Genomic DNA, 15,241 nt, shown 5'->3' with positions numbered 1-15,241 from the left:
AGAGCCGAGCACACGCGGGGCACATAGTAGGTGGTCCACAAACGTGGGTGCCCTTTCTTCACGAAAGGGAAGGGGGTGAAGGAAGAAAAACACTCCGGTCCAAAAGTACCCTCAAGCCCCTAGCCCACAGCGTGGATGCCCCGATTTCCCAGGTCCCTTCGCAATCCTCAGCAGCACTCCCACCGCGCCCTGGGCTGCTGGGGGCCTCCCCAGCCGGGTCACTGTGCACCTGAGCGCCCCGGTCCGTGCCACCTCGCCCGCACCGGCCACCGCTTTCCTGGAACGCGGCCGGCGGCGGCCACCACCACCTGGCTGCTTGGACTCAGTCTCCCCGCGCGTCACTTCTTCCCGTTTGGCTCCGACCTCCCAAAACAACCGCTGAGGCTGCACCGGACTCGGGCCAGGAGTCCCCGGGCACCGGCGCCGCGTCCCTCCTTACCTGCACAGCTCGGCGAAGGCCTGGAAATTGAGCTTCTTGATTTTCTTTTCGCTCAGCCAGTAGCCAACTCTCTTCCCTTTCAGAAAGGTCTGCATCTTCCTCCTCGGGCGGGGAGCCTGGGTCCGGAGGAAATCGCCCACAGGCCGAGTCTGGCGGCCAGCGCGCGCCGCGAGCGAGTGGGCACCTCCTCCCGGCGGCGGGGACGCGGAACGGGGATCGGAGCTGGGGCGCGCAGTCCTGCCGCGCGGGGCGGGGCGGGGCGCGGCGGGCGGCCGGGAGGAGGGAGCGGCGCTCAGCGCGGAAGGCCACTGGCTGGGCCAAGCTGCCACCGCCCACGCCCCCGCCGCCCGCGGGCTCGCCCTCCCGCCCACCGGCTCGCGAGCGCCGCGCCGCCCGGCCTGCCGGCTGGGGCAGGGCTGAGCCTGAGCCGGTGCTGGGGCCAGGGCCCGCAGGAGGGGAAGCCGGGCCTCCGCAGACACCGCCCCCGCCCTGCCCGCCCTCCCGCCGCGCCGGCCCGAGCCACGCGCCCTCCGGCGGCGGCAGAAGCGCGGCCTCCGAGCCCTTCCTCCCTCTTCCTCCCGCCCGGGTCCCCGCCTTCGGACGTTCCGAGCTGGGCCGTATTCCCCGGGCGCGCTCGGACCCCGGCGGGGCGCACGCGGCCACCTGGCCCGGCTCGCGGTCCTCACCCGCCGCCGCCGCCGCCACTTCCTCCTCGGCCTAGTCCCCGCGCGCTGTCCTCCGAGAAGGGCGGCGGCGAGCGCCCGCGCACTCGCCGCCCCTGCCCGCCGCCGCCCCGCGCTGGCCCGGCCGCCCCGCTTGAGCCCGCGGCGGCAAGGAAGCCGCGGGGCGGCCGCCAGGGGGCAGCGTCGCCCGCCGCCTCTTAAAGGCGCCGCGCCGGCCCTTGCGGCTACCCGGCGCCTGTTTGTGTCCCCGGGTGCAGGGCGCGGGGCTTCCTGGGGGCGGCCGTGGCCGGGCGGTCTTCGGGAAGGGAGGCGCGGTGTGGGCGTGTTCTGCCTGGCCTTTTGAGGCGACCGAGCCGCTGAGTTTCGGAAGCGTCTCTGTACCCCCAGCAGGGTTCAGCGCCCCCAACGCAATCCATTGCAACTGCGCCCGGACGGAGACCTTCCAGGAATTCGCCCCTTCCCTCGAGGAAGCGGACCCCGGCCCAGGATGGGGCCCCCGGGGAGGGGGTGAACAAACACTCAGGGGCCCTCGTAGGCGTAGGACGTGACCACAGCTCCACTCTGGGTCCCCTTCACGGAGTGGGGAAGGGGCGGGGACTGGAGGCGACAGCGACAACAGCGGCCGTCCCCGGAGACCCCTTCCTCATGGGTGCGGGTAAGCGTCGGCGCCGGGGAGTCACTAAACCCCGCCTACCCTGCCCTTCCCTGCGGGGCAGCCCGAGAGCTTTCCTGCCTCAAAGGTCTCTGGGTTTGGGAAGGAGAAATGGACTTCTCTCCCCAGGCCCAGGCAGGAAAAATGGATTGCCGTGGAGGGAAGGCTCAGGAAAGTTTGAGAGGAGACGTTGAAGCTGGCCTTGGAAATCAAGGAGATTTTGATGGAGCTGGGAAGGGGGAAGAGCTTGAATTGAGGCTGGGAGACACGAAAAAGCCAAGTTGCCAGAGGGTGACAAAGACTCCCCTTGACCACACTTGAGTCAGGTTCCTCCGAGACCTCTTTCTGACCAGGCCGCGACCTTGGGCTTTGTCCTTGGCCTTCTTAGTCCAGTTTTAGCAAGAATCCTGCCGTCAGGAATATCCCTACGCTTGGTATGTGGTCACCCTGGCCGGCCTACATTAAGAAACTCCATCTCAAAAAAAAATAAAAGGAGACAAGCTTCTCTCTGTGCTGCCCAGGCTGGAGTGCAGTGGTGCAGTCATAGCTCACTGCAGCCTCGAATTCCCCTGTTTAACTGATCCTCCCACCTCAGCCTCTCGAGCAGCTGGGGCTACACTGTGTTGCCCAGGCAGGTCTCGAACTCCTGGGCTCAAGCTGTCCTACCACCTCGGCCTCCCAAAGTGCTGGGATTGCAGGCGTGAGCCACCGCGCCTGGCTTCCTTGCCATGTTTAACGAAAATCTGATTAATTTTTTTCTTTAACAAGATAGAGAAAAAAGATGGGGTGGAGAGTGGAAAAGGCGATGGGTGGGACACAGGACTCCTCCAGGGGGCCAGCTAGGGACGGGTACTGGCAAGGGTACTGGAGTTTCTTAAGCCATGGGAGCCTAGAAGGGAAGTGGTGACAGGTTCCAGGGTCAGCTCTGTGGCTTAGAATGCCTGGTTCCTGGGGGGGGCATGGAAAGCTGGATAAAGGGAAGATCATGGCAAGGACCCCTAGGGCCGAGGCACAAAATGGATAAAAGAAGGCTAAGGGAGTAAACACGAAGGGGATGGGGGCTGCAACAATAAACTTGACAAATGAAGTCAACAGTAGGGATTATAGGCATCAACTTTAAATGTCCTGCTGTTCTTAGGAACTGAAAGACCAGTTGAGGCTGGGTGGTTCAGGAGGGTTCCTGGAATTCCCTCACTCCTTTGGCAAACACATGAGAGCCTAGGGTGTGGCGCAGGAAAATGGACACAAGCCATTGATTAGAAACACGGGGTGAGGCTCGGTGCGGTGGCTCATGCCTGTAATCACAGCACTTTGGGAGGCCGAGGCGGGCGGGTCACCTGAGATCGGGAGTTCGAGGCCAGCCTGAACAACATGGAGAAACCCCATCTCTACTAAAAATACAAAATTAGGTGGGCGTGGTGGCGCATGCCTGTAATCCCAGCTACTCGGGAGGCTGAGGCAGGAGAATCGCTTGAACCAGGGAGGTGGAGGTTGCAGTTAGCTGAGGTCGTGCCATTGCACTCCAGCCTGGGCAACAAGGGCAAAACTCCATCTCAAAAAAAAAAAAAAAAAAGGAAGAAAGAAACGGGGTGAGAGCTGAGAGGGAAATGGGAAGGAAGATGGCAATCTGTCCCATTTTGCTGCATGACTGGGGACACTTTGGCATTGGATCTTGAAGGATGAGTAGTTCAGTGGGGGAGGGAGGCAGCATGCCAGGCAAAGGGGAAAACAGTTTCAGAGGGTGAAAAGGCAAGAACACCGTAAATAAGGGCACGATAAAATGGAGCTGGGCAGGAAGATGAGGCCTGAGCAACGGACCAGGGGAACTTGGGAGAGACCCTGAAGACAGTGTGTGTATCGTCACCTCTGAACAGCAGATGGATGAAGTTCTTTTTTTTTTTTTCTTAATAGTATTTTATTTCACTTTATATGGAGTCTCGCTCTGTCGCCCAGGCTGGAGTCCAGTGCACCTCCCGGGTCTCATTGCAAGCTCCACTTCCCGGGTTCACGCCATTGTCCCGCCTCAGCCTCCTGAGTTGCTAAGACTACAGGCGCCCGCCACCACGCCCGGCTAATTTTTGGTATTTTTAGTAGAGACGCAGTTTCACCGTGTTAGCCAGGATAGTCACCATCTCCTTATCTCATGATCCGCCCGCCTTGGCCTCCCAAAGTGCTGGGATTACAGGCATGAGCCACCACGCCCAACCTAATTTTTGTATTTTTAGTAGAGATGGGGTTTCACCATGTTGGCCAGTCTGGTCTCAAACTCCTGACCTAAAGTGATCTGCCTGCCTCTACCTCCCAAATTGCTGGGATTACAGGCGTAAGCCACCACGCCTGGCCGGGATAAAGTTCTTTTGGTATCTTCATCTGTAAAGTGGGGATAAATGCCCCACCTAGAGCCACTGAAAAGATTTAAAGGGCCAGCAGAGAACTTGCCTGGAGGACAAAGTATATACAAGGGCATGGCCATCCTCAGGCTCACAGGAAGCCCCTTATTTAAGGCCCACCCCAGGGCCCTGCGTCCTTCCCCTGATTACAGCCTCCCCCAAACCCTTCTTCCTTCTGGCCTTCTGAGTTGGAGCTAGGTAAGGCTTGTCCTCACTGGGACTTCCAAGGTGATCACAGATGTCCTCTGTCTCCAGCTCTCAGTTGAACTACTCACTTGCTGTGTGACCTTGCAGGCCACTTAGCCTATTGAGGCCTCAGATCCTCTATCCTACGTCAAAAGGTAAACCTTGCTCCCCGAAAGGAGTTGAAAATACAGCCAGGTGCGGTGGTGCACACCTGTAGTACCAACTACTTGGGAGGCTGAGATGGGACAATTGCTTGAGCCCAGGAGTTCGAGGCTGTAGTGCACAATTATCACACTTATGAATAGCCTCCACACTCCAGCCTGGGCAACATAGTGAGACCTCATGTCTAATAACTAAAAATTTATAAGGCCGGGAGTGGTGGCACACCTGTAGTCCCAGCTACTCAGGAGGCTGCAGCAGGAGGATTGCTTGAACCCAGGAGTTTCAGGCCATCCTAGGCAATACTATGAGACCACATCTCAAATAAATAAACAAATAAATAAATAAATAAATAAACCTGCGACCCTCATTTGCCTTCTTTGGAGTTAAAAAAAAAATACAAAAAAGAGGGGGCTATCGGGCCTTAAATGTGTGTTGTTATGGGGGCAGTGGTGGAATGGGGAAAGGGTAAGAGTAGTAATGTCTCCCATTGGAACGGGGAGAACAGTCTTTAGCTTCACAGAGACCTGGCTTGGGGGTCCTACTTCAGCTCTTCTCAGCTTGGGCAAGTGACTTAAGTGCTGTCTCCGAGCTCCAAGTGGGAAGAGTAGTGCTTAAAGGATTGTGGTGGCCAGGTGCCGTGGCTCACACGCCGTGGCTCACAGCACTTGGGGAGGCCAAGGCAGGCAGATCATCTGAGATCAGGAGTTCAAGACCAGCCGGGTCAACATGGTAAAACCCTGTCTCTACTAAAACTACAAAAATTAGCCGAGCATAGTGGCAGGCACATGTACTCCCAGCTATTCGGGAGGCCGAGGCAGGAGAATTGCTTGAACCCAGGAGGTGGAGGTTGCAGTGAGCTGAGATCGCGCCACTGCACTTCAGCCTGGGGAACAAGAGCGAGACTTCATCTCAAAAAAAAAAACAACAACAAAGGATTGTGGTGAGGACTAGAACAGAGTATGAGACTTGGTTCTATAGCAGGCCGTCAGAAAAGGTGCCTGTTAATGTCTTGTCTAAGGATTTTTTCACTTGAGCCCCAGGTAAATCCTGCTACCCAGCCCCAGGGCTACAGGAACCCCTACAGCTGCCAGAAATTATGTACATATGGTCAGAGCTTTCAACAAACTCTCAAAGGGTCTTGTGAACCACCCCAAAAGTTGAGTCACTGATTACTTCAACTTTCTCTTTTTCCAATAATGAAACGGGCCCGGAGGGAGAAGGGGATTTATTCAAAGTCACAGAGCAAGTAGGTGAGAGTTAGAACCAGGATCCTACAGCCAAAGGTGTACACACACACACAGAGAGCTCACTGTTCTTCTGGTGATCAGGAGAAGGAGGGAAGGGGTGGGTTCTAGGACTGGGACCCCTGCCTTGGGTGGAACAGGATCTTCCCGCTGCTTAGCTGGAACCAGGGTCCTCCCCACTCTTCTCTGAAATCCTGGGCCGATCATTCTACGTGTTTATCTTTGTTTTAAGGTCTTGGTCATCCCACAGGGAGCTCAAGGACTAGGACCACCGTTCAGAGACGTCCCGCCTTGACTAAGGGAGTGGGCCTTTTTGCCTACCCCATCCCTGCCCAATCAAACAGTGTTTGGATATGGGCTGATTCCAGGAATGGACATGATGTTGGGCTAAGTATTTATCTGATTCACTACTTGTCAGTTTCTTTCATTTCCAGGAAACCCATCAACTCTTCCCCACTTGACTATTCTGAGCCAGAACTATCTAAATCAGATCTGATCAGGCTACAGTTACCCTCTTCCTCTATGCCCCCAACTTAAACCGCTTCCCACTGTACTTGGAATAAAGCCAAACTCCTTGACAAGGCCAAGGCCTCCTAGCTTCATCTCCCTCTCTATTCCCATTCCTCTCTGCCTGTCATGCTGGCCTCTTTTAGTCCCTGTGCTCCCTAGGGCCTTCAGACATGCAATTCCTTTTTCTGGAATGTTCTTCCCTCTCTTTGCTTGTTAGCCCATTCACCAGTTCTCGGTTCAGGGGTCCCTTCCCTGCTGTTTCAGTCATCTAGCTCTCTGTAACTCTAGGGGTGGTGATAATTACATTTGACTTTTCACACTGCTTGAGTGCTTGATTAATATTTGTCCCCACCACTAGACTGTAGCCCCTTGAGGGCAGGGGCTGGGTTATTTTCTGCTCAGCCCTGTATCCCATAGCATACAAGTAGGCTCACACCTATAATCCCAGCACTTTGAGAGGCTGAGGTGGGAGGATCACTTGAGCCCAGGAGCTCAAGACCAGCATTGGCAATATAGCAAGACCCATTTCTATTAAAATTTATTTGTTTATTTATTTATTTAAGATGTATCACTCTGTCACCCAGGCTGGAGTGCAGTGGTGCAAACTCGGCTCACTGCAGCCTCTGCCTCCCAGGTTCAAGCAATTCTGCTGCCTCAGCCTCCCAAGTTGCATGGGACTACAGGTGTGCACCACCACACCTAGGTAATTTTTGTATTTTTAGTAGAGATGGGGTTTTGCCATGTTGGCTAGACTGGTCTGGAACTCCTGGCCCCAAGTGATCTGCCCACCTCTGCCTCCCAAAGTGCTGGGGGATTACAGGCATGAGCCACTGAGCCCAGCCAAAAAACATTTATTTTTTTTTTTTTTGAGATGGGGTCTTGGTCTTGTCAGCCAGTCTGGAGTGCAATGGCATGATTTCGGTTCACTGCAACCTCCATGTCTCAGGTTCAAGTGATTCTCCTGCCTCAGCCTCCCAAGTAGCTGGGATTACAGGCACCTGCCACCACACCCAGCTAATTTTTTGTATTTTTAGTAGAGATGGGTTTTCACCATGTTGGCCAGGATGGTCTCAAACTCCTGACCTCAGGTGATCCACCCACCTCGGCCTCCCAAAGTGCTGGAATTACAGGCATGAGCCACCAAGCCCTGCCATTTTTTTTTTTTTAAATTAGCCAAGTGTGCACATGCCTGTAGTCCCCGCAACTCAGTAGGCTGAGGTGAGAGGATTGCTTAAGCCCAGGAGATTGAGGCTGCAGTGAGCCATGGTTGCAATACTGCACTCCAAGCCTGGGTGACACAGCAAAGCCCTGTCTTAAAAAAAAAAAAGACTAGATGATGCTAAGAATCTGGGTTCTCTCTGGATTCTAAATGAAGCCAAGCTGCCTCTAAGAGTGCTCAGGAAATATCGACTGAATGCAGGCTAGGTAAGTTCCTCTAGGTGGTCCCAGACCTCTCAGGGGAGAGGGACAATGATTGACACGGAAGTTAAATTTGCTAGTGCAAGACACAGTGGCTGGCCGTGGTGGCTCATGCCTGTAATCCCAGCACTTTGGGAGGCCAACACGGGCAGATCAATTGAGGTCAGGAGTTTGAGACCAGCCCTGCCAACATGGTGAAAACTGTCTCTACGAATAATATAAAAACTTGGCTGGGCACGGTGGCTCACTTGTAATCCCAGCACATTGGAAGGCCGAGGAGGGCAGATCACCTGAGGTCAGGAGGCCTCAGCCTCCCAACATGCTGGGATTATAGGCGTGAGCCACTGCACCGGCCGTGATTGTGTATTATCTGTGATTTATTAACTGTGTGACTGTGGCAAGCTATAAATCTGTCCAAACCTTAGTCTTATCATTTATTAAATAGCAGTGATCATCAGACCTAGTTCATAAGATTATTAAAAAGTTTAAATGAAAAACAAATTTTAATAAAATGTTTAAAAAGAAAAGGCTGGGTGCAGTGGTTCACACCTGTAATCCCAGCAATTTGAGAGTCTGAGGTGGGAGGATTGCTTGAGGCCAGGAGTTCAAGACCAGTCTAGGCAACAGAGGAAAACCCGGTCAAGAAAGAAAGAGAGAGAGAGAGAAAGGGAGAGGGAGTGGGGGAAGGGAACCTACCTCAGCCTCCTGAGTAACTGGGATTACAGGTGTGCACCACCACGCCCGGCTAATTTTGTGTGTTTAGTAGAGACAGGGTTTCACCATGTGGGCCAGGCTGGTCTTGACTCCTGACCTCAAGAGATCCACCCACTTCAGCCTCTTAAAGTGCTGGGATTACAGGCGTGAGCCACCATGCCTGGCCGACAAGGTCTTATTTTGTTGCCCAGTTTGGTCTCAAACTTGTGGCTTCAAGTGATCCTCCTGTCTCAGACTCTCAAAGTGCTGGGATTACAGATATGAGCCACTATGCCTGGCCCTGCATCTTTTTTTATATACTTTTTTTATTTATTTATTTGTTTATTTATTTTGGAGATGGAGTCTTGCTCTGTCACCCTTGCTGGAGTGCAGTGGCACAATCTCAGCTCACTGCAATTTCCACCTCCCAGGCTCAAACGATTCTCCTGCCTCAGACTCTGGAGTAGCTGGGATTACAGGTGCATGCCACCATGCCCAGCTAATTTTCATATTTTAGTAGAGATGGGGTTTCACCAGATTGCCCAGGCTGGTCTCAAACTCCTGACCTCAGAAGATCCATCTGCCTCAGCCTCCCAAAGTGCTGGGATTACAGGCATGAGCCACCGTGCCCAGACTATTTTATTTTATTTTATTTTATTTTATTTTATTTTATTTTAGAAACTGAGTTGCGCTCTGCTGCCCAGGCTGGAGTGCAGTGGCATGATCTTGGCTCACTGCAACCTCCACCTCCCAGATTCAAGTGATTCCCCTTCCTCAGCCCCCCCCAAGTAGCTGGGATTACAGGTGCCTGCCACCACGCCTGGCTAATTGTTGTATTTTTAGTAGAGACGGGGTTTCTGCATGTTGAACAGGCTGGTCTCAAATCCCTGACCTCAGGTGATCCGCCACCTCAGCCTCCCAAAGTGCTAGGATTACAGGCATGAGCCACTGCGCCTGGCCACATTTTAATTTTTTTTTTTGTTAATTTTACTTTAAGTAATACAGACAGGTCTCATTATGTTGCCCAGGCTGGTCTTGAACCTCTGGGATCAAGTGATCCTCCCGCCTCGGCCTCCGAAAGTGCTGAGATTATAGGCATGAACCACCACACTCAGCCTACATTTTTATTTTTATTTACTTATTATTATTATTATTATTATTATTATTATTAGAGATGGGGTCTACTATTTTGCCCAGGCTGTTCTAAAACTCCTGAGCTCAAGTGATCCTTTCACCTCAGTGTCCCGAGTATCTGGGACCACAAGTATACACCACCATGCCTGGCCAGGTGATATAATGTGGTGTGTATGGTAACTGGTAACCGTGTAGTATAATGCAGTGTGTATGCGGTGTGTTTTTAGCTTGCTATATTAGTTTGTTTTCACACTGCTGATAAAGACATAACCAAAACTGGGAACAAAAAGAGGTTTAATTGGACTTACAGTTCCACATGGCTGGGGAGGCCTCAGAATCATGGCGGAAGGGAAAAGGCACTTCTTACATGGTGGCAGCAAGAGAAAAATGAGGAAGAAGCAAAAGTGGAAACCCCTGATAAACCCATCAGATATTGTGAGATTTATTCACTATCACGAGAATATCACAGGAAAGAATTGCCCCCCATGATTCAATTATCTCCCCCTGGGTCCCTCCCACAACACGCGGGAATTCTGGGAGATACAATTCAAGTTGAGATTTGGGTGGGGACACCACCAAACCATATCACTTGGGTTAAAAACCCAAGTGTAGGGGCTGGGCTCGGTGGCTCACGCCCAGCACTTTGGGAGGCTGAGGCAGGCGGATCATCTGAGGGTGAGAGTTTGAGACCAGCCTGACCAACATGGAGAAACCCCATCTCCACTAAAAATTAGCCAGGTGTGGTGGTGCATGTCTGTAATCTCAGCTAGTCGGGAGGCGGAGGCAGGAGAATTGCTTGAACCCCGGAGGCAGAGATTGCGGTGAGCCAGGATCACACCATTGCATTCCAGCCTGGGCAACAAGAGCAAAGCTCTGTCTCAAAAACAAAAAACAAAACCAAAAAAACCCCAAGTGTAATGCAATGTATATGGTAGGCTACTGATAAGTAAAGAAAGTAAGGAACTATGTGCACATAGATGCGTTTGTGTGAATGGAGAACGTCTCAGTCTGAAAAGATGCACAAGAAACCATTTGTCTTTTAAAAATAACATCTATTTTTTGAGATGGAGTTTCGCTCTTGTTGCCCAGGCTGGAGTACAATGGCATGATCTCGGCTCACCATGACCTTGGGCTCCCGGATTCAAGCGATTCTCCTGCTTAAGCCTCCCAAGTAGCTGGGATTACAGGCATGCGCCACTAAGCCCAGCTAATTTTGTATTTTTAGTAGAGATGGGGTTTCTCCATGTTGGTCAGGCTGGTCTTGAACTCCTGACCTCAGATGATCCGTCCACCTTAGCCTCCCAAAGTGCTGGGATTACAGGAAATGGCCACCATTCCCAGCAAAAATAACATTTTAAAATGGAACCCAGTTAGTGTTACATACTTTAAAACACTGGCTGAGCACAGTGGCTCATGCCTGTAATCCCAACACTTTGGGAGGCCAAGGTGGGTGAATCACCTGAGGTCAGGAGTTCAAGACCAGCCTGGCCAACATGGTGAAACCCCGTCTCTACTAAAAATACAAAAATTAGCTCTGCACTGTGTCGGGTGCCTGTAATCCCAGCTACTCAGGAGGCTGAGGCAAGAGAATTGCTTGAACCCGGGAGGTGGAGGTTGCAGTTAGCAGAGATTGCACCACTGCACTCCAGCCTGGGCAACAGAGCAAGACCCTGTCTCCAAAACAAACGAACAAACAAGAAAACATTAAAAACAATTTTTTGCAGTTATCTAGAACTCAATTTATGTTCAGTTATCCCTAATTACCTCTAAAAGTTTACTTAGTTTTGACTGGTTTGTTCCAGCCCAGGCTTTGCATTGCATCTAATTGTGATGTCCCTTGAGCTCCTCTGATCAGGTCCTCTCGTGACAGAGACTGGATTGATTGTCCTGCAGAAGATTCAGTCTTCTGCTTGCTTCTTCATTGTGCCATTTAACTTGTTTCTCTATCCCTTACATTTGCTCTAAACTAGAAGTTAGATCTTTTTTTTTTCTTTGAGGCAGAGTCTTGCTCTGTCACTCAGGCTGGAGTGCAGTGGCATGATCTTGGCTCACTGCAACCTCTGCCTCCTGGGTTCAAGCGGTTCTCATGCCTCAGCCTCCCAAGTAGCTGGGACTACAGGAATGTGCCACCACGCCTGGTTAATTTTTGTATTTTTAGTAGAGACAAGGTTTCACTGCAAGCTCTGCCTCCTGGGTTCACGCCATTGTCCCACCTCAGCCTCCCGAGTTGCTGGGACTACAGGCGCCCGCCACCACGCCCGGCTAATTTTTGGTATTTTTAGTAGAGACTCAGTTTCACCGTGTTAGCCAGGATGGTCACGATCTCCTTATCTCATGATCCACCCGCCTCAGCCTCCCAGAGTGCTGGAATTACAGGCATGAGCCACCACACTCAGCCGCCAGGCACTTTTAAAGGACCAGATCTCTCATGAAATCAGAGTGAGAACTCACTTATCTGGTCCTTTAAAAGTGGATAGCCCCAGCCATTCATGAGGGATCCGTCCCCATGATCCAAACACCTCCCACCAGCCCTCACCTCCAACAGTGGGGATTATATTTCAACATGAGATTTGGGCAGGGACAAATATCCAAACTACATCACTGCTATTCTGACTTTTATCACACAGATGAGTTTTGCCTGTTTCCGTAATTCATACAGACAGAATCTTACAATATGAGCTCTTTCAGTCAGCCTTATCTATGAGATACATCGATATTGTTGTGTGTATCACATTTGGTCCCCATTGTTGACTGATTTATTTGAATGAATCTGCCATGGTTTTATTGTTCGTTCCCTTGCCGTTAGACCTCCTAATGGTTTTAACGCCAATTGATACTCTTACCTAAGTCCATTATTTCCTTGGAGGTGACAAAACTGATCAGACACTGAAGTCAGCTGTCATTCCTGAAAAAGTGGGATAGGAGAGATTTAAACTGACTTTGCAGGTCTGGTGGAAGGGAAGTGATTCTATTCAAGAGGTGCTCATTTAGTGTATACACAGCTACCCTGAATCTGGTTTCCAAAGAACTCTTAAATACCTGGCTTCATGGCTTTCTATAGCCACCCTGCAGAGAGGGGCATGCTTTCCCCACCTCCTGGAATGAGGGTCTTGATGGGTGAAGTGTCCCCTGGAAGTCACAGAGCAATGGCAGGGCGGGACTTTCCCCCTCATATTGGGCTTTTCCCACCATTCTTCTTACTGTGAGGTCAAGGAAAGGAGTCTTGTCGAGACCTCCAGAGGAAAGAAGGAAGGAAATACTCAGAGAGCAAGGTGGTACCGTGGAGTTTTGAAATCCTGCTGGCTGTAGCAACATGCCCTTTGTACAGACTGATAAATGGAGGCAGACAGAGAAAGCCAGCAGCAGCCAGCCCTGCCTGCTGCCCGGGCAAGGCCAAGCCCCAAGATCACAGCCTCCCTGGGCAATGCTGGCTCTCTGCTCACACCATTGTTTCATGCCCAAAGTCAAAGTGGTGAAAAAGCAGTGGCCAGGCCCGTGCGTGGGGTTTGTCTCCATGACACCCCCCTTCTATGACAGCTGTTCTCCTACCAAGGCCTGGGAAATGTTCCTCTCAAAGCCATTAGCTCCTTCCATGCCAAACATTTAGTGACATTCCTTTAGTCCTCTGTGGCACTTAGAAAACATAGCTATTGAGTAACTATATTAAGAAATGCCATCTACAGCCCACCCTTGGCCAGCCCCAGAAGCCCCAGTGACGTCCACCCTCCAGGGTCATGGGGAAGGAGGCCCCTGCTGGCCTCTTGGGTCCTAAATTGCTTTTCCTGGCACAGTCTCACTCTCTGGGCTCTGCTAGACAGACTACTGCCATGGGACCTCATTTTACAAGAACCCTAGATTAAAAAAAAAAAAAAAAACCCACCAAGAGTTCACAGCACACGTGTCTCAGCAGTCAATGCTTCACCAGCCCCTCCTGGGTCTAAAACAGGATTCCATCTACAGTCCTGCATCTCAAACACTGCTTTCAAACTCCTGTCAATCACAGAAAGGGAAGCGTCACACCCACAACCAAGAATTGCACTTCTCCAACTTCAGTGAGCATGTGAATCTCCTGGGATTTTTTTAAATTTTTATTTATTTATTTATTTTTTGAGATAGGGTCTTGCTCTGGCACCCAGGCTAAAGTGCAGTGGCATGATCATAGCTCACTGCAGCCCCAACCTCCCGGCTTCAGGTGATCCTCCTGCCTCAGCCTTCCAAGCAGCTGGGACCACACCTGGCTTTTTAAAGTATTTTTTTGTACAGAAGGGGTCCACTATGTTGCCCAGGCTTGCCTTGAACTTGTGGGCTCAAGCAGTCCTCCTGCCTCTGCCTCCCAAAGTGCTGAGATTACAGGTGTGAGCCACCGTGCCCGGCCAGGGAATCTTGTTAACATGAATATTCTGATTCAGTGGGTCTGGGGCGGGGCCTGACATTCTGCATGTCTAGCAGGTGATGCTGATGCTTGGGTTCACTGGTCACTCTGAGCAGCAAGATACTAAAAAGGAGAACAAAACACAAGTTCCAGGGTTCCCTGGCTGCATATTAGAATCACCAGGCAGCTTTAAAAACAGATGCCCCTGTCTGGATCCCACCTCAGAACAATTGAATCAGAATTATTGGGGGAGGGCCGGGCACAGGGGCTCACGCTTGTAATCCCAGCACTTTGGGAGGCTGAGGTGGGCAAATCACCTGAGGTCAGGAGTTCAAGACCAGCCTGACCAATATGGTGAAACCCTGTCTCTACTAAAAATACCAAAATTAGCCAGGCATGGTAGTGTGTGCCTGTAGTTCCAGCTACGCAGGAGGCTGAAACAGAATTGCTTGAGCCCTAGAGGCAGAGGTTGCAGTGAGCTGAGATTGCACCACTGCATTCCAGCCTGGATGACAGAGCGAGACTTGGTCTCAAAAAAAAAAAGAATTATTGGGGGAGAAGGGGCTTGGAGGGGAAGTTGGACCCCCAAAATAAACAAGAGCTGCACCTCACATGTGCCAGTGATAATGATATGCAGTGAAATGAATCAAACCCTCTGCATCTAAGATCAGCATCAGGAAATGCAAGAGCCAAGTCTGCCCCGAAATGCAAGAGACAGGTCTCCATTAGGTGCCCATGGAGATTGAGAACTATTACACTACGCCAAAATATGGGGAGAAATAAAGCATAAAATTGTCATCATCGTTTATAATCAGGTACTCAATATTCTCTCTCTCTCTATATATATATATATGTATATATATACACACACACACACACACATATATATATATATTTTTTTTTTTGAGACAGGGTCTTGCCCTGTGGCCCGGATTCAAGCGATTCTCCTGCCTCAGCTACCCAAGCAGCTGCGATTACAGGCGCCTGCCAACACACCTGACTAAGTTTTGTATTTTAAGTAGAGATGGGGTTTCACCATGTTGGCCAGGCTGGTCTTGAACTCCTCACCTCAAATGATCCGCCTGTCTCAGCCTCCCAAAGTACTGGGATTACAGGTGTGAGCCTTGGCACCCAGCCTTCTATATATATATGTATATAATATGTGTGTGTGTGTGTGTATATATATGTGTATATATATATATTTTTTCTTTTCTGAGACAGAGTCTTTCTCTGTTGCCCAGGCTGGAGTGCAGTGGTGCAATCACTGCAGCCTCAACATACCAGACTTACATGAGCCTCCCACCTCAGCTTCTGGAGTAACTGAGACCACAGGTGTGCACCACCATGCCCGCCTAAT

General features: G+C 51.3%; 1 protein-coding gene across 2 annotated transcripts in view; it reads right to left on the bottom strand.

Annotated features, from left to right (window-relative positions):
- Window positions 1-1,265, bottom strand: part of ITPK1 (inositol-tetrakisphosphate 1-kinase) — a 181,382-nt gene extending 180,117 nt beyond the window's left edge. The window contains exons 1-2 of one of the 2 annotated variants that reach the window (XM_003902187.3): window positions 1,126-1,265; window positions 440-676 (exon numbers count right to left, since the gene is read on the bottom strand). In XM_003902187.3, coding sequence (XP_003902236.2) covers window positions 440-534 — 95 coding nt within the window. In that variant the 5' untranslated portion in view covers window positions 535-676; window positions 1,126-1,265. Of the gene's footprint in view, window positions 1-439; window positions 936-1,125 lie in introns of those variants that run through there. The other variant, XM_031667887.1, reaches the window with a different exon arrangement.
- Between the last annotated feature and the right edge of the window lie 13,976 nt (window positions 1,266-15,241).

This window comes from Papio anubis, chromosome 7, assembly GCF_008728515.1.
Source record: "Papio anubis isolate 15944 chromosome 7, Panubis1.0, whole genome shotgun sequence".
NCBI classification, from domain to species: domain Eukaryota; kingdom Metazoa; phylum Chordata; class Mammalia; order Primates; family Cercopithecidae; genus Papio; species Papio anubis.
Note: the sequence above shows the minus strand (reverse complement) of the source record. Positions and strands in the feature narration are given on the sequence as shown.